At 46.6% G+C, this 19,004-nt stretch overlaps 1 protein-coding gene across 2 annotated transcripts; it reads right to left on the bottom strand.

The window, feature by feature from the left end:
- Window positions 1-6,127: 6,127 nt before the first annotated feature.
- On the bottom strand, window positions 6,128-14,514 carry G6PC3 (glucose-6-phosphatase catalytic subunit 3). Of its 2 annotated transcripts, XM_061555633.1 has the most exons (7): window positions 14,368-14,489; window positions 13,938-14,194; window positions 11,928-12,034; window positions 10,779-10,869; window positions 9,013-9,131; window positions 8,313-8,454; window positions 6,128-7,787 (listed from the first exon to the last, which is right to left on the bottom strand). In XM_061555633.1, the coding sequence occupies exons 2-7, from the start codon at window positions 14,027-14,029 to the stop codon at window positions 7,436-7,438; spliced, it is 903 nt and encodes a 300-aa protein (XP_061411617.1). In that variant the 5' UTR covers window positions 14,030-14,194; window positions 14,368-14,489; the 3' UTR covers window positions 6,128-7,435. The 2 variants fall into 2 exon arrangements, with proteins under 2 accessions (XP_061411617.1, XP_061411616.1); XM_061555632.1 differs by having other exon boundaries at window positions 13,938-14,514.
- Between the last annotated feature and the right edge of the window lie 4,490 nt (window positions 14,515-19,004).

Below are 19,004 nucleotides of genomic sequence, written 5' to 3'. Positions count from 1 at the left end.
GATCGACTCAGCCTTAAATACAGTATCTGGTGCGGTGTGTAAACATTAGCACTGGAGAGACAAAGGCAGCCGAGCGTGATTTTGGCCACACTACCACTTGGCGTTCCGTCCCAGCCTTCATAAGTGCTCGCTAACAGCACCTTGCCCCCAACAGTCTGATAAATGCTACAGGGGAGATATTTGCCTTTGTATTTGTTCCCACGGTTAATGTTGATAATAGGATGTTCTCTCATACATGCGTTTAGAGTGGGGGGGAGTACCACACACGTCACGATTATACTCCCACGTCGTGCGGACTGTTTAACAGTGAGGCCGAACATGCTCAAACTCAGATATAAAGGCAATGTTTTTCCTCCTCCTTCTCGCGACATCGATAAAAGTCTGCACGTTTATTATTATTTTAATTTATTTTGATCACCCGCCCCCCAATCCCATGTTTTAAAAAGCCCCAAAATGACAAAACAGTCTGCCTTTGAATGGGAAAGCTGTTCGGGATCTGGGAGGTTGGGGCGGGGGGGGGTTTAGAGGTTGCAGATTGAAATGTGATTTGCAAGTTTTGTTCCCATAAGATCACGAATCCAGGCGATACAGCCTTTCTTCCACTCGGCTCGCAGCTGGCTCCACTCTTCGCAGCTTGTTTACTTCTTCTTTGCTCATATCGTGAATGGCAGACAGAAATTACATGAGAACTCACACGCGCTCTCTCTCACACACACACACACCCATAAAGATGCAGTCCCACAATTGCTCACGCACGCCACTGCTGGCCGGAGGGACCTCCACTGACTGCAGTGAGGTTTAGAGAAGGCCCTCTAGATGGTGTTTGGCCTACTCTTCCACGTTGGTCAGACCTCTTCGAGGTCGGAGCACTCACGATAACCCACCATACGCGACCTGCCGATCGATTTAACGCGTGGTTGTGCCCATTTATACTGTTGCGTGGACAGAAGGGTGGGAGGAGTGCATAGGTGAGGTTTCGGGCAATGGCCCTTCTGCATAGCACATAACAGGTAACACGCACTGCCAGGATCTGGACAAAAGTACTGTAATGGAATAGCACGTGCACCTTCCCTACTCTAGACTGTAGGTGGCACAGTTGTCTGTCATTCCACGAGTCCAGATATTTCGCTCGGCAGTACCATAACTTTAGCGGTTCCAATTTCCTATATGTGGCTAGTAACGGTGAATTATGGGACAATCGTTTAAAATGAATCACCGTTATCCAGTCATTCGTATGAGCCATATAAGTACACCGGCACTACCACAATGACAGTTTTGCTACCCGAGTCGGTACCAATCTCTGCTGTGGCCCAGGGGCTAAAGAACCTCGCCATGACCAGTGTTCACACGTTCTCTTCCTAAACAAAGAAAACGTATTCCTGCCCGAGCCACGCCGTCTCGGGCAGTTAACTCACGGCGAGAAACGGTCGCCCTATAGGTCGCGCTACATGGGCAGGCATCCGTCTCCAACCCTCTCTCTGCAGGGAATTCTTCTCGACTCCGGCTCAGCGCTTTTGAAGTGGAACTATAACCACAACGCCTGCACGTGAGCTCGACGTGATAGACTTGGACGCATGGCCCCGCCACTCCCCCCCCCCGCCCCCTCCTGTGCTTCATGCGTTCATACCCGTGGGGGAATTGCGAACTCATTCCAATTAGCCCCGTATGCGAAAACGGCATTGAACAAGACCCAGAGAAGCAAGCGAGCACTTACTGCGGCATTGACATTTCCTAAACCCTCATCGTTCACCTCTGGATAGTGGTGGCGTTCGGCATAAGCAGCAAACTAAGCAACAGGTTCGGGCCCCTAGCAATACAAGAGGTCCTCCCGGATTCAGAAAAATGCAGGGATGCTCCAAATTTCAACTCGAATTCAGATCGAGGGTAAAGGTGCAGCCCTGAAATGTCTTGCCCACGTCACTACTGGCGGAAGGGCCTCCATCAGAGGGAGCTCTGGAGAGCGCCTACTCTTCCACGTTGGCCAGATGTCTTGGAATATGTGGGAGTACCTACACTTTACCCTACCATACGAGTTTCCCCCTCCCACTTTTCCGCTCCACAGGCCAGGCAGTTTACAAGACGCACATAAAGGTCCCCTTGTAGAGGTATCCAGAGGGAATGTTGATTTTATAGCCCATGCGCCTGTGCTGAAATACTTTAGTTTTATTTTATTATTAGAGAGAATTATATAGCGCGTGGGCTGAAATCCGGTAAATGCACCGTGACTAAAGATGGGGTTTGTAAACGTATTAAACTCAATTCATAAAATTAAACTTTGAGAAACTAAGTCTTCCTAACAAATCACAATACACTGCTAACGGCTTTTGGAGGAGCTCACCTAGTTTTGCAGAGTTTGTTATTGCTGTTCCTGAGATAAAAAGACAAACATCTCTCTTGCAGCCCAATAGACCGTTGGTATCACTTATTTACACACCACACTAGATACTCATTTGAGACTGAGTTGACCTAGGGAAGGCCCAGGACTGGTTCAGATAATCGCCACTGGTGTTGGCCGTGCGCGGGAATCGAACTCGGGTCACCAGGCTCGTAGCGCAGCACGATCCCCAAATGCACACAGACCTACACAATGGCATGCTGTTAATACATATAAGTAACTCACCTTAGTGGACTCAAAATTGTCCCTACATTTATTTAAATAAGTTGATTATGTGTCGTGGATTTTCTTCCACACTCGTTTGTGTAATTGGCCAAATAATCCATTGCAAGATCCTTCTGAAAGATGATTGCGACTCAGTGAGGCTTCTCTGGGTACATCTATATTACAGTGCACTGCGCTCTGAACCTGGCGACCTGAATTTGATTCCCAGTCACGGCTAATAGCGGTAGAGGAGTGAGTTCTGAACCGGTCCTCTGCATTCCCGCTTGACCAACCCATACCGGCCAGGTTGGTGAAGTATGGAAAAACAACATTCATGAGCGACTTAGCAAGGGGAAGGCCTTCATCAAGCGGGGGATTCACAATGGGCTTTAAATTTTAATTTTTCAAATGTGGCATCTTTTTTTTATAATCCGCAGTATTATTTCGGATACCGCCTACAAGTTAATTCTGCTATGAACTGCACTTGACAGTGGTATTTGAAACGGCTAAGTTATTTAAACTTCTGCCACCACCTGTGACATTTTGCAATTACAATGAGTGAGCTCCCCCAAAAGCCGTTAGCAGTGTCTTATGATTGTTCGGAGGACTTTGTTTCTCAAAGTTAAATTTTGTCCACTCAGCCCAATCCCTATTTTGTGCTGTCTTCATCCCAGTCTCCAGCGCCTCAGCATCCCTAAGTCTCCTTCCCACCCCGTGCTCCAGAACTTTTCAAGCAGCGCCCTTCTCGAGACCTCTTAGATTTGTTTTGGCACAAACCGAGCACATCTGCAGAACTCGTGCCAAGTCAAACGCTGCGAGGAAATACGACATTCATACGCATGCACGGTGCACACGTGTGCACGAGTGATTGCATGTTGGCACACATGGCAACCGCGCTGGCACCCATGTCCCATCATCACTAGGCTATGATGCATGGCCACGTAGCTCGCACAAGTGTGCCCACATCCTTGGCACACGCGTTACACTATTGCCATGCACTGTGCCAACAGCACTCGTACACGTGTGCCAACTTTGCTGGCAAACGTGTGCCAACTTTGCTGGCAAACGTGTGCCCACATAGCTGGAACGTTACTGGGACAAGTGTGGCCACAGTGCTGGCACACAAAATACATGCTCAGCCACATACTTTGTGCCAGTTATGAGCACACTTACTGGCACATGTGATGCAGCGCTTTGAAGGGGAGGGTTGGTGGATCACGTGGTTCACATACCTGTGAAACTCCACTACCCGATGCGAAGTGGCCAGGATATGGCGGAACAGCAAGTGGATTAAATCAATGTGTGGAGTTTTGTTTTCCCCCTATGGTAGATTATATCCTCCCACGATACTTATTAATGCACAAACCTCCGCACAAGATGGGCTCAATATACTCGCTGTACTATCACCTGGGACCCCAGGAGGTTTCGGAATTTAATGGATCTATGTAATCCACCAATGCTCGGCTCCAGCTTCCACACGCCTGAATCGTTCAATTCTCAAAACTTCATTGCTCATGTTGCCCATCCTAATTATGTTCAACATCCCGTACCAGTATTTTGTCTTTGTTAGCCTCCATTGTCATTAATATTGCCCATCTCATTCGACGCCCTATGCCGAGCTTGATGACCTGCCCAAGTCTATTTCAGTTTGTTTCCCTTTGTAAATGGCACCTGTAATCTTCGTTTTAGTTCTCCAATCTTCATTTATAATTTAGAATTCTGCTGGAGCCCATGTGGTGAAAACGGCAGCGAACACAAGCACATGCCAGAGTTGCTCATCGCACCGGTATGAACGAATCAAAATCTGCTGACGGGGGAATCGGATAATTTGCGTGTTCCGAGCCATTCATTCACCAGGGATTTTACTACACCCAGAAAAACATCACAGCACAGATTGTTTTTGCAGCCCTTTGTCAATACTACCGCTGAAGGACTCCGCATGCCATGGCGCTCGAGAGTTGTTTGACTAGTGTGGGTTGGTGAAATGTGGGTGCTCAAGAGCAGGTCAAAAGTTACTCGCCACCTACGTTAGTTGCGAATGGGAATCGGATTCAGGACCTCAGATTCATATCTCAGTGTGTGAACCACCGCTGATCCACCCACCAAAGCCTTGAGAGTATAATTGATGATATACAGGCTGTTCAAATCTCTCTTAATCAAGGTCGTTAGTGCGAGACGTTGTAGAGATGTTTGACAGTGTTATTGCACTTGGACGTGTGCGTCAGTGTTTTGTGGGGGGTGGTTTTGGGGTGCAACAATTTAAAAACGAAATGCATTAATTTCACACCTCAAGAGAGACTTGGTGCATTCATCGTGGATTAGAAGAATCGCTATTAATAAACAAAACTCATGCACTGTCAACACGATAACAACCATGACCACATCAAGAGTCGTGCATTTTAAGTGACCGGACGTGACCACAACTTGATACATGTCGGGTCACCTTTACCAGTGCAAACCGTTCGTAAAAGCATCATTAAAGGAGACGGGTTTTAAAAATCTCTTTTACAGAGCACGTTGTTGATGTCTGCGGAGCATCTGGGTGGTCTCAGATCCTCCCGGGGTCTTGCAGGCAACGCAAACGTGTGGGGCTTTTTCCCCCCTTCAATATTCTTACAGAGCCACTCGGTGCGAAGAGAAGTCCTTAGACATGCATTGGCTTTGGCAAAGAAAAACAATCGGTGGACGATACCAGACAGTTCACATTCCAGGGGTGATTTTAGAATATGGAGAAAAAAAATTACGAAGAGATTCAGTAAAAATGGTATCTAGACTCTGTGACAGACTTCAATCTTGGAAGCAAAGCAGGCTCTGAGCCTGGTAAGCACTTGGGACTTGAGATGTCTTAAAACATTCATTGGCTTTCGCAAAGAAGACAACTGCCGATGGTGCCAGACAGTTCAACATACCAGGGGTTAAATTTCGATTTAAAGCTTTCGTGACTGCAGGGATTCATCTTCTTGGTTCTTTCGGTAAAGTCACGTAGAATGGAAATAAAAAAGAAAGTTTTATTTTTATTAATTTATTATTTCCATTCTACGTGACTTTACCGAAAGAACCAAGAAGATGATACCAGGGGTTGTTGTAAAATTCTAAGATTGTACAAAATGGTAATCCGTAAAGTGTCATTTAAATTATGTGAACTTGTCCCATCTTGGAAGCTAAGCAGTTTGAGCCTGGATTGCGTTTGGATGGGTGACCACCACCCAGATACTGTAGCCATGGCGTTGCGAGGTGTAACCTGGAGATGGCAGTGCTGAGTGTCATTCCCCACTGTGTGTGGTGCTGGGGCTGATCTGGGTTCTCCAGTTTCCTTCCAAATGAAATCAAACACACACTGATAGAATTCGCCAATAATCCCAATGAAAGACCCTCCTGGAAACAAGTCTTGAGACTCGATGAGGATGTCCGGGAAAAATGGCATCATGATGTACTAAATCCTGAAGTCCCCACCTTAGTATATGGATATTGAAACTACAGTAATTAGCGCTATGATATTTGGGTTTCCAAATTGAAGGACAAACATGATCATCTGCATTAACTTTTAATATATGATTGTCAAATTGTTTGATCACCTAAAAGCAAATGTATATTTTTCAAATTCACGATGAATGTAATAAAAGGTACAATTTGTTAAATGTGATGTACATCAAAACAACACTTATAAAGTGCACAGCAATTATTCAAGCTGCAATCGGTTTACACTTTTAAATATTATATTTCAAGTTCATCATGATATAAAGGTCCAGTGTTGTTATTATGGTGCAGAGATGTGGGCACCGAGGATGGCATAAGAAAGATGAGGGCTTGAAAGGGCAGAGATGAGGATGCTGAGATTGAAGTTGGGAATACCTCAAGGGAAATGAGGAGTTAAGAATTTAGAGTCTTAGCAGGGGTTACAAATATTCTGAAGGTGAAGTAGGCAAGATGTAAATGGTTTGGAAATTCGCTGAGAAGAGACAGAGAAGATAAAAATAAGATGCAATTACCGTATTTTCTGCCATATAACCCGCGGGGTAGACCACTTTTTACAAACAAAACAAGACACTGTGGGGTATATGGAGGTGCAGGCTATCCCAAAAATATTTTACACGTGTGACATGTCATAACTCGTTAAATTGTTTCATGGTAGGAATATCCACTATGCAACACTTACCTTTGACTAAAGCACTGCTGAATAAACCACTCACACTAAAATTGCACATGTTATCACGTTTTAAATTGTTTGTACAATTAAACGACAATGTTTGAAGTGCGCGCGCATTGTTTACTGGCGACGGGAGAGCTGGGAGGAGAGGTGGGGGTGGGGGCGAGGCAACGGCGTTACCGTAGTGCCGCTATTGTCTGCGCAGTGCGCAATCTACCAGTGCTAAAACTGTACTTACGTATCTACCAAGTTACGTGTTACTTATTTATTGGATATTTACTTTTGTTACTTATTTACTGTTTTAAGTTCACTCGTTTCCGGTTGGTTTGTTTTCTTTGTGCACGTTATGATTAAAATTTTAACAATTGATAGTGGAATGTATTACAAATTAATATGATGGAGTTAAGCTGCGGTAACGACGTTAAATATATGAATGCATGCGGGGTATATGGAGGTGCGGGCTATCTAAATTTTGTTTTACATAAAACGTTATTTTTGCGGGGTATATGCGTCTGCGGGTTATATGCGTCTGCGGGTTATATGTGTATGAGGGCTATATGCGGGAAAATACGGTAGTTACGACCAGTGCAGGGCATAAGGAGCAGTCAGCCTGCCTTGCAATAATACATGTTATATCGGTGGTAAAAAGTTGCATGATGTGATTTGTCAAAGGCCAATAGGCTTGCATCCTAGTTACGCTTGAGGGCCTTCCCGCTCCCAGAAGCGAAACGCACGGCAAGCGGCACGGCCAGCATCGCGATTATAGGCACCAGCGTGCTCTTCGCAAAGCACAGCAGGTAGAAGATGGCGGGCGAGGCGCCCGGCAGCCGGACCCACTCGGCCGCGTGCAAGATGCCCAGCGAGGCCGCGGCGCAGGCGAGACGGCTGCGGCACGAGCCGGGGGCGGGGACGGCGCCGGGCCACGCCGCCAGGCCCAGGCCCAGGCACGCACCCGAGTCACGCATGAGAGAGGCGAGCGGCGTGGTGTCGAGCCGTACCCACTCGCGCCGCATGCACCACCGCTCCGCCAGCTGCACCGACCTGCGCAGGCGTGCCCCACACGTGTTGGATTAACGACGACTGCCACGTGCGCCACCGATGTCACGGTCTCCATGTGCTTGTGACATCAGTAATTAGCTGCGTACTGAGTTTCTCTCCCAATCCTCCAACCCTAACTATATTGAGTGCACTAGCAGTTGGTGTAAAACTAAGGTCATGCTTAAAGTATTTATGTGTTTCTTTTCATTCGTATACTAAGCTTCTAAAGTTTAAATGAAAAAAAATACAAAAAAACACATTTTGCTATTTGAAATTAAGTTACAAATTTATTATGAAATGTCTTGCTAATTAGTCATAAAAGTTTGGGGTTATAAATGTATTTGACTTTCCAATGCATCGCATAATAACGTTTTATGAGCATTTTACATAGTTGCAGTTGCTACGCTTCCACAACGATAATAAATGGGACCCAAGCTAATGCTTCAGGAGTCATGTGGGATTGTGTGGAAGCATGGTCCCTGTATGGGGGATATGTGCAATGTGAATAGTGAATCTGCGAGTATTCACCAGTTCATGTTGAATCCCAGGAACTGCATTCCGTAGAACATGGCGAAGGCAATGCCTAAAAGGCTGAGAGACCAAGCTACGTAGGGAAGTAGCCGCTGTGTTTTGGGCAAATATCTACCGAGGACCTGACCCAGAAATAATCCTGCATACACACAAAGACAAAGATCATCTATGTAGCCTGAACAGCTGTTGGGGAAAGGACTGTTAGCAAACACCAATGAAGGCCAGAACAGCATACTACTGGGTGGTGTGGGCAGCTCAAATAAGACACATACAAACTACCAATACCCGTACAATGGCTAGGCTTAACTTCATGGCAGTATGCCAAGTATTATTTTAATTAAACATAAATCAACTTGTATGTGCCGCATAAACAAAAGATTATTAATGCAACTTCAAAATTTGATTCCACACATCGGTAAACAACATTTCAGCTTTAGAAAAACACTGCATCGACCAGGTGTGGTCGATAACCTTAACACGAACCACGTGGACATCTATCCATCACTAATTTATCTGGAGTCGACATGTCTTACATCCACTGCCCACAAAACTTGGACTATGTTGCCATGCATCAAATGTTTGGCACCAACTTTCCATGCTGACATTTTCTTACAATCTACTCTATGCAGAAGCTCTTTTTAAACCTTAAGTATTTAAACTGGCTCCCCATCTCTAAAATCTCTCCATCGTGTACTACCTGCGAGCGTTCCGCCCAGCACCTGGTGTGGGAAGTGAGCGAGGATGTAGATGCGGGACACCCCAACAGCGGACAGCAATGCCAGCAGTGTCCCGTATGACAAGGCCCAGGCCACCCACCTGGGGAACAAACACACGGCACCAATCGCTAAGCTTGGTATGTAGCGACGATGCAACGGTTTATCGATTCAAATGCTTAAGCACACTAGATACATGCATTTAATTGAGTGAGAATAATTGTTTTATTCCTATATGCGAGTCACATGACCCCTGCAGGCAAGAAAGATGGGGCATTCATTGAAACGTAAAAAAAAAAAATTTGAATCGTGATCCCAAATTGTGACAATTGGGAAAGTTAATTTAGTTAATCCACTTCATCCCCTATGGGGCATAAGGCCACAATGAGTTCCCTCCACTTCTTCCTGTCCTTGGCAACATGTTGAGCCTCGCCCCAAGAGAAGTCGATAGCTGCCAGCTCATCCTTCACGGTCTTGCGTCATGTGGTCTTGGGTCTAGATTGAATATCTTCATTTCACGGAGGACTTGGGCCGTCTTTGATGTCTCATAGTGCGGACGTTCTATGTACCAAGTCGTATCTTGGCTTTAGGACCCAGTAGACTCTCCTTCACACTCCTGACTTCTAACAGGCTTTCATCAGGAGTGGTCATACTGCCTGCCGGTAGGCTTGAGCCTACTGTGGCCCGAGTGTTGTCTCGCTTTCTCATTTTGGTTTCCACAACGAACATTTTTTTCCAGGGTAGTTATATGGGCGCTACATCCAACCCCTAACCTGGAGGGCCAGTATACTGTCGTTTCGTCAAATCTCTCGTCTGAAACCGGTCCGGTATGGTTAAACCTGCCTGGAGCCAGAAATCCCCACTGGCATAGCTCTCAAGGTCTTTGAATCACACGAGCCTCACCGCCACAACAAGGTCACATCAAGACGGTGAGGGACAATTTGGGATGGTTACTTGCTACTGCCGGTGCGGTGAGTGAACATCTACATATTTTAATGTGCCACAAAAAGTGGTTGTCTTGTGGAGAGATTGGCCCACATCATATAACTTTGTAATTCCTGAATTCCTCTGGCAAAGATAAGCACAGCTCAAGGTTCATCCGAGCAGTGGGACACTTGACTATGGTGTAGGGCCTAGGTAAGGATGTGCTATAGAATGGATGCGCAGTCCAATGGTTGACGTTTGACAGCACTCACTTGCAACTCATTAAACACTGCCCCTTAGTGTATGAGTGCGCTCGTAGATGATGCAGCTTCACTGTGCAATGCACATCAGGATTTCATCGTCACCATTAACAGCATTTATTTCATCAATCAATGGCCTTATCCTGACATTGTCATCTATCACGGTGAAGTCACAATCCATCCCATCCTCCACATTAACTAATCTCATCGTTTTATCTCTTGGGGAGGTGGGTCATCCACTTGGCCATATTCCTACCCTCAGGCTGCCAATCCGTCACCAGTCCCATCTATCGGCCACCATGCCGTCTGTGTGTGTGTGTTGGCCGTGTGTGTGTTGACCAAGGGTGCAAACTATTGTGCGTGTCTCTTGGCCATATCTAAAAAAAATATGTGGGTCTCCAGACACCCAAGACACTCACAATGGCTGTATCCCTGCCATGACATCTTCGATTAGTAAGGTTGACTATGTACGGTGCAAAAGAAGTTCAACATACATACATACGACACCCCAAGAGCCCTCATATTCATTACCTCCTACACACGACCGTCAGACCTGGCTTCCTTACTTGTTGGTAATGGAGCGAAGGCGGGCAGACGTCCACGAAGCCAGCACCACCCACGCTGCGGCCGACACCATGACATGGCCTGATGGGCTGCCTGTAATAAGCAGCATCACACACCGCAGCAGCACAAACAACACAAATGCGGTCACGTTAACCCCTACATCTTGGGTGAGGAACAATTTCTTTGCTGAGGGTTGATGAAGAGTTTCAAATACCTTTGACAGCAGTCACACTTTAAAACACGTCTCAGTCTGTCACTGCAGTGACAAAAGTAACTGATTTCATTAGAATTAGAAACAGTGTTGCCAGATTATACTTCATCACACGAGTCTTAGAGCAGGACACTCATCAATGCACCATAGCTTGGTTTTACTTTATCAATTCAGGGAGGTGTGTTGAGTCAGTAAAAAAAGTCAAATTTTGTCTGTGAGCTAGTGATCAGGAAGTGGCGCTCATTTCCCATGGCAAGTTTAGTGAAAGGCTGACGATTGCAGACCAAGCTCCGGCTCCAATGGCAGAACAAGGGTGCTTTTAATTTTTTTCTCAAGTATTTTATTTAATGGTTTCTGTGCAGCATCATGAGTTTCAGTTGCATTAAAAATGCGACGTAAATATGCATTGCTGTTGTTGTTGTTGCTGACCAAAATTTAAACTCAACATTCCAACTGTAAGTTTACTGTTTTTCCAATAGAATCACAGACTGAATTAATATTAGTCTGTACATGATTATTAATTAATAAGCTCAAAATTTGTAAATCTAATTGGTGTATCTACGAATGTTTTCGATGCTTGTATGTTGTAGACAATGGGTTCAAGTCACACCTGCAGCCACTAGTGGCCTCTGGAATTGCCACAATGTAAAAAAATATATACATTCTTGAATGAACTGTTATGTTGAATGGCAACGATGATCAAATCTTTGGGAGGGCAGGAGGGGGGAGGGCCCAGGTGCAGGGGTTCGTGAGATCAGTGCATGCGCAGGAGCAAGAAGGTTTGTTGCATCGGTAGACCGTGGGAGATGGTGATGGCTTGGGAAGGCCTTCATCCAGCAGTGGAGTAATCATGACTGTTGATACATATTTTTAAGAAAGTTTCATTGACCAGCAAACGATTACGACGAAAATTGCTGAACCATCGGGCAAGTAGGATCACCTGGTCCAGTTTCACAGGTGTTGGGGAACTGTTCCAACTGCAAGATGCCGGTGGAGTTCAAACCAGACTGAAGGACCCACCAGTAAGGCCGCTCACCAAACAGCAGCCTGCAGATGAACACAGCCACAGGAAAATACAATGCATTTGCACTTTATAATTTATCATTTCTCCTAGCCAGGTCAAATTTAACTTATGGAGATATATCGCTGACTGGAAAATGTATTTTTTTTTAAGTTAACAGAGGAAAACATGACATATAATTATGATACAAGCAGGTATGAAGTGTTTGGAATTGCAATTAGTCTCATTGAAAGTGGAAAGCACCTCAATAAAAGTGAAAAGGCCACACTTAGCAATGAAGGGAAAGTGCACATTGTTTGGGTATATATTACATTAGCCAACTAGACCGTGGCCAATGGTGGCTGGTTGCTCAAATATTTGGGAGGTCAGTGCAGGTGGGAAGGGGGGCTAGAGGATACTACTCCTGCTAAATCGGTTGTGCAGTTGTGTGCCAACAAGTAGTCAGGAGAAGAGTGTTGTGATCACTATTTCACGATGAAATACATTACCACCATTATCATAACCAGCCCAGAGTCCTTCCACTGAACAAACTAGCCAACCAGATCATAGGACTAGCCATAATTATTTTAGTTTTAATTTGGAGGTTTCTTTGCTAGGTTGAGATATGTTTTTAATAAACCTAGGGGATTTTCTGTTCAAATCAATATGAACATGTGTAAAAAGTTGTATGTTTATCATTCTAGATTCCTTTGAAAACTATTAAACTATTAAAAAACTATTTAATATTTTACCAGGTAAGGCCCACTGAGCTATATAGCTCTTTTTCAGAAGCGACCTGACCACAAATGATTGCTCAACAAAATGGCCTATCATGTGGAAAAACTTACAGCAGCCAAATACTCTAAATGCATGTTTCTAAATGTGGAGGGAAAAACCGTAGGACCCAGAGAAAAATCCACACGACCACAGGAGAGAAATACAAACTCCAAAAATACAGGCGTTGGGGTCGGGATTGAGCCTACAACCTCCAGTATACCAGGTGAGGTAGTTAACATCTAGCCACCGTGGTGCCAAAAACCATGGTGCCCATTTCAATCATAAACGGACATTTGTTTTTATGAGGTTTTATTTTGGCCCTCTAATCAATTTTCCCAAAATATGCTTAACTTATTCCACCATATTTATTTTTTGTTGTAAACCCAAGACATCAGTTAAGAGCAAATAGTTTGTCAAAATATTTAAAAACCCAGGACTGCCGTCCGCATGAACCAGGGAAGAGGGTGGGGCCTAATTATGCACCACCCTTGACCAAGTTGGGGGGAATTTGTTTGTCCTTGTCAAACATCGCAAGATTCACTACACGCTTCTTAGCCTTGAACAGTCTGAGCGGGAGCCATGCGGATTTTCAATAGGCCTACGTTTTAGAAAATCTATTAAACAGATGACGTGTTGTTGTTCAATCATTGGCACAAGCCCCATAATGACGAGAATGATCCCTATGGGGTCAGGCCTCAATATTTGTCCATTTGTGAAATGTTGTGAAATGTCTTGAGGACGTATTCTCCAGACCATACACGAATCTGGAGTTTAAGTATCTGGCTCCGTGCAGAGCTCTAAACTCCACTAGCCATTGAGTGGTGACTTATGATTTACTGACGGACAGCGTGTGGACGAGACGGAGGGATTAGAGTTAGTACTGCTGCCACTCTGGTCTGCTTTTCAGAATCAATGTGAGCTCTCTGGTTCGATGCACCTGACCAAGCCCAGATACCTGAATGATGGCAGTCAGTGCGCTTGGACGTAAGCCTCGCTAATTGCGGCTTGAGTCTTACTCATTGAGCGTGAAATTGACGAGGCTCTCCCCTGTGAGTTTCACGCATCGAGCGTGGGACCAGGGAGGCTCAGCGTGGGTCTCCCGCACGGTCTCACGCATTAGGCGTGAGACCTGCCAGGATTGAGCCCGTGTATACTTGGGCATTCCTCCCTCACCATTTGAGCACCAGGTTGAGCCACTCTGCCATCAGAGCCACCCAGAGCACGGCGCGGCCCAGGCGTGGGGAGAGGCCATGTGCAAGCGGCATGAGCAGCAGGTGCGCAGTTCGTGGGTCCCCGAGGTCGCTCGCCAGCAGCAGGAGACGCACCAGGGGCCCGGCTCCCTCCTCGGCCTCCACAGCGGCTCCCGTGGGGCCCCGCACGGCCGCCTGGAGCCTCGCCGCCACCTCCACGCCGTGCGCGTATACGGCCGCCTCCATGGGTGGATTGTGGGTTGACGAGTGGTTAGATGATTTGGGTGAATCGGTAAGGTGGGTAGGTGGGTGGGTGGATAGGTGTGTAGGTGGGTAGGTAGGTGAGTGAGATCCTGAGTCAATGGGTTTGAGTGAGCGAGTAGGTCTGTGAGCGAGTCAAGCTGATGGCCCACCTGATGTCGGGCATTAAAACGTCCTGGTACTGCCGCCGCTGATTGCGGTGAAGTCGGGGCCGCAGCCGTCGCCGCCGCCGCGGGCGTTCATTGACTTGGCACCGGCACGAGCGACCCGGACGTGGGCGCGCTGCCTGCCGCCGGGTTCGACGGAGCGGCCACGTGGTCGCCGTGCGATTTGATTGGTGGGTTGCCGACGCCACGTTGGGTAGGGAAGTGAAGCCCCACTCCTCCCCCACCCCCCCCCCCCCCCCATTGTTGTGCAGCGTGGTCCAGATGTCTCGTGACCTCCATTGAATTCTCCGAAACTTCGTTTTTTTTTTTTAAAGTAACGTTTATTTAAAACTGAAATAAAAGGGGAAAAAAGTTCAGGGGTTAATTTAAACTAAAATTTAGACGGGTGGGGGGGGGGGGTCACAAGACATCTGGAGCAGACAGTACACGGACGCCATGTTAGGCAAGGAGGTTGCGTGCGAGTTCTATTGAGCGACTTGAGGTCCATTTTTCGTAGGTAAAGCGTGGACACCTGTGCGTTGGGGAGGGTTGAAGCGTTGCATGTGGAGGTCGGTGGCGAGTTGGGTGCCCGCTTGAACCGGTTCCTGGGCCTCCCTTAGGTCGACTCAGCCTCAAATTAGCACCTGGTGTGGTGTTTAATCGTCTTCACTGGGGGAGACAAAGGCGGCCGGGCGTGGTTGTTGACCGTCCACTCACCCCTCGTCTGCCGTGCCGGCCTTCATAGGTGCTCACTAACAGCACTTGCCCCCCAACAGTCTCTTAAGGCCATACGGGGAGATCGTTGTCTTTGCCAGCGATGGCGAGATGTTACTTCTCTCGCCTGGTATGCAGGAGGTCGTGGTGGGTTCGATCCCGACCCTAACGATTGCTGCATATTTGGAGTTTGCGTGTTTCTCTCCGTCATCGCGTGGATTTCCCCCCGGGTCCTCTGGGTTTTTCCCCACCACATCTAGAAACGTGCGGTTATAGAGTATTCTGGCTGCTGTACATTTCCACATTGTAAGCCGCTTCGTTGGGCTATCATTTGTGACCAGGTCTGTATAGCTCAGTGGGATTACTTGGTCAAATTAAAAGTTGTACGTTTGAATCTTGGTTGGGGTGTTAGGTCATGGATGCAGGCGCGGTTCAAGTGCATTTATTAGGTATAGCCCTGTGAGCCATTCGGCTCTTGAATCGGGTTCGTCAATTAGGGGCGCTGGGGCATTGCCCCACCAAGCAACTGGGGATGAGAAATATTTTTCTAATAAAAAAATGTAGATAAATCGTTTTGTTGTGTTTACATTATTTACATGTAATGATTATTTCAATGTGACTTGCCTAATGAAGATCATATTTGAAGTTCATATTAGAAACCGCTGCAACTAATACCGCGGGGACGGTCTCGGGGCGGCTGTGAAGGCGTCCGAGTGAGAGATGTCCCCCTTCATTCACTACGATCAGCTTCACATTTTAGCCACGCCGTTTGAGACCCATTCAGGGCAGTGGAAAAGGCGCCCATGGCTGTAATGAGACGATGTCACAACGCGAGGTTGTGCTGTGCAATTACAGCAACTCACGGCTTTTGGCAGTGTCAGAGGTGTTGTGTTGTGTGGACTTGAGGGTCATGGGGACAGCATTTGAGTACTCAGTTGTATCGTTTCATATTTATAAATGCCTACCATTGGTAGATATCACTTTCACGGGAAGTCCATCAACACGACTCGGCTTTTCTTAATTAGTACACCATGTTTTCAGAGGTCATTCAGAACAGCCCCACCTAGTGAAAATGTCACGAGCCGCCACTGCATGGATGTCACTCTGGGCGGTGTGTTGAGTAGTAAACTTTGTCTAGAGTCTAGATTCCAGGGGTCGGCAACATGCGGCTCCAGAGCCTCACGTGGCTCTGTAGGGACCGCTCCGTGGCTCCCGACCCGATAATTGCAAAGTAACACGAGGAAAACCCCTCCGAATTATTTTCGATAAACGGTGAACGTCTAAAAGCCCGACAGGGATTCGTAATGCAGCATTACAAACCATTGTGCGTGTGCTGTTCCGAAAATAGTGATTACAAAAAAAATGGGTTGACATGTATTGTATTCACATGCACTGTGGCTCTCGAAATATTTAGGGTTTTTTTTTACCAATTCGAAGAAAATAGCTCTTATTGTTATTTTGGTTGCTGGCTCCTGAATTCTAGAACATCGATACAGTCGGACAAACTCAAAAATACCAAATTGATTCAACCATTGATACAAAATTAGCATTTTCTTATGCCGGTTATACTTTTGTAATGCGTTTATAACGCCGTGAGTAAAGAGAAACGTCTGATTCTAATGGAGTTAAATATCATGTGTTTCTAATTGGAAACCCGCTGATAGAATTAATGTGAGGTGTAACGTTGATTATTAAATTCCAGAACATTGCGTAAAAATAACATGAAGCAATTCGAGCATTTTCGAAACGCAACTTTTTTCAATTAAAATTTGAGGGCTTGGTGGATCCTGCCGAGCAGGGACGTGCGGTCAGGGGAGGCAGGGGAGGCATAGCCTCACCTGTCATGCTCCAATGACAATAGCTGTTATGAAAAGTAAAAAAAAAGAATAAAATAAATATTAAGACTTTTTGCACTGATGTGCTATAAATGTAATTTCTGTACGATTCCAATCATTTTTTATAGTCGAAATCGCAAAATTTGCGGAGCTCCGCTACAAATACAGGAAGAGACGAGAGGTGAGGCAGCGACGAGCTCAGCCTCCCCTCTGATTGCGCAACCCCTCAGTAACTGGATGGAGCGCGGGCAATAAGCGCGTGCCTGTTGCTATCTCAGTATGTCACCAATGTAATGTTTGTAGACCCCTTCATTTCATGTCCTCGCCTTCCATAGTCCAGGTAACTTATTTCACGTATGTGTATAAAGCTATATTTAGGCTCGCTGGTCTCGTCATGAAACTGCAATGAAAAAGCACCAGGGGAGGCACCTATCACATCTGCCTCACCGAGGGAGGCGTGTCTAACACGCCCCCCTCAGTGAGGCCACGCCCCCCTTCGTGAGTCCACCCCCCCCCCCTCAGTGTGTGAATCTGGCTCTACCACTAGCCAATGCCTCTCCAGCCATTGACCTCACCGCACGTCACTGATGCCGAGATGGATCCATGATTTGCGTGGGACACTCACGTTTAAGATCAGCAACGTGCCTGTGGTACAACATGGAGGTTGCTGACTCATATGTGTGGAGTTTTAGTGATCTTTCATAAAAATGTCAAACTAGCAGCCTGTGCGTCCTGTGGACATGACCGTCCGTCCCTCCCTAGAGCTAGCCGGCTCGCCAGCGAGCAAAACTTTTTTCTGATATACTGTAGTATGACATAAACAATCAAATGAACCAGGTATGTAAAGTAAGACCCACTTGAAAACCAGGCCTGAGGTTCCACTGGGTAAATGTAGCAGCGGATTGTGTCAATTCAATGTTGGACGAGGGCCTCATCATGCCGTCCGGGTCTTCGGTTACTTTGACATACTTCACCACGCTGGTCAGGGCGGGTTTGGTGAAAGCAGGGAGCGTGTAGATATTGGCGCAAGAGTACAATATAACCATTGCAGCCGTGAGTAAACGTATTATATTATTATCATCATCACTAGAGGGCAGCCCGTCTTACGAACGAAGAGAATCTTCATGCAATTCTAACCACTCTAACCACCTTCACATGCAAACGGCCACAGCAAACCATTAATGTAGCACAGTACTTTATACTGGAGCAGAATTTTTTTTTGTAAACGGCCCACACAAGGGAATGTATTTACGTTAAGCGAAATGCAAACACGAAAGAAAAATTAGAAGGGGCAAACCTCTGCGGCAGTAACGCCATCCATCGCTCATGAGCTGACCGAATAAATGAATTTGCTCCTCCTTGTTTTCTTTACAGCACGGAGCACGCACGCACGCACACACATAGCCATAACATACTTTCGTGGTAAGTGCTGTGAGCGAGCGACTATGAGGTGGCAGTGTGGCCAACACCAATGCCCGGCCGCCTTTGTTTCCCCATTTGTTGATGGCTAGACTCCACACCAGGCAGTCATTTAGGAACTGAGTTGACCTTGGGGGAGGGGGGGTGGGTAATCGTCACATGTGTTGGTCGTGAAACGGGAAACGAACTCGGGTCGCCGAGTTCGTAGCGCGGCGTTCTATCCGCTGCACTCTCCACCGACACATGCATATACAAATGTCTGGGCATGCACACACGTGAGTGCACAAAATTCACAAATACATAAACGTGCACACACACACACCAGCGCACACACATTCATACTCGTGCGCACACACACACACACGCATAGACATATTTATAAAGCGTACGACAAAAATCACCCGCGTAGCCTCTGTCGTTTGACCATACTTCACGCTGAGCAGTGCGGTGTGGCGAAGGTGATGCGTAGGGCCTATCCGGACGTCATTCGCGACTGATGTTAACCGTGACTGGGAATGGAACGGAGATCTCCTGGTTCACAGTGCAATGTGCTAAGCGCTGGACTGTGAATTCAGAAAAAACTGGGTTCATAGCGCAGTGTGCTCACCGTTGCGCCGCCTCTCCCCCTCGTTTCTCAATTCCGTTATAAATGAATAGTTGGCACACAAAAAACAC

Source organism: Lethenteron reissneri, chromosome 21, assembly GCF_015708825.2.
Source record: "Lethenteron reissneri isolate LAM-NWPU_2019-01 chromosome 21, ASM1570882v1, whole genome shotgun sequence".
Classification (NCBI taxonomy): Eukaryota; Metazoa; Chordata; class Hyperoartia; order Petromyzontiformes; family Petromyzontidae; genus Lethenteron; species Lethenteron reissneri.
This window is presented reverse-complemented; position numbering and strand designations above follow the sequence as displayed.

Bases quoted from the DNA above. Each gene is read 5' to 3' on its own strand.
- G6PC3 (XM_061555632.1), bottom strand. From the start codon at position 14,200: ATGGAGGCGGCCGTATACGCGCACGGCGTGGAGGTGGCGGCGAGGCTC. The intron at 9,132-10,778 runs GTAAGGAAGCCA...TTTGTTCCCCAG, and splicing joins CTTCGCTCCATTACCAACAA to GTGGGTGGCCTGGGCCTTGT. The intron at 8,455-9,012 runs GTAGTACACGAT...GTGTGTATGCAG, and splicing joins GCTGGGCGGAACGCTCGCAG to GATTATTTCTGGGTCAGGTC.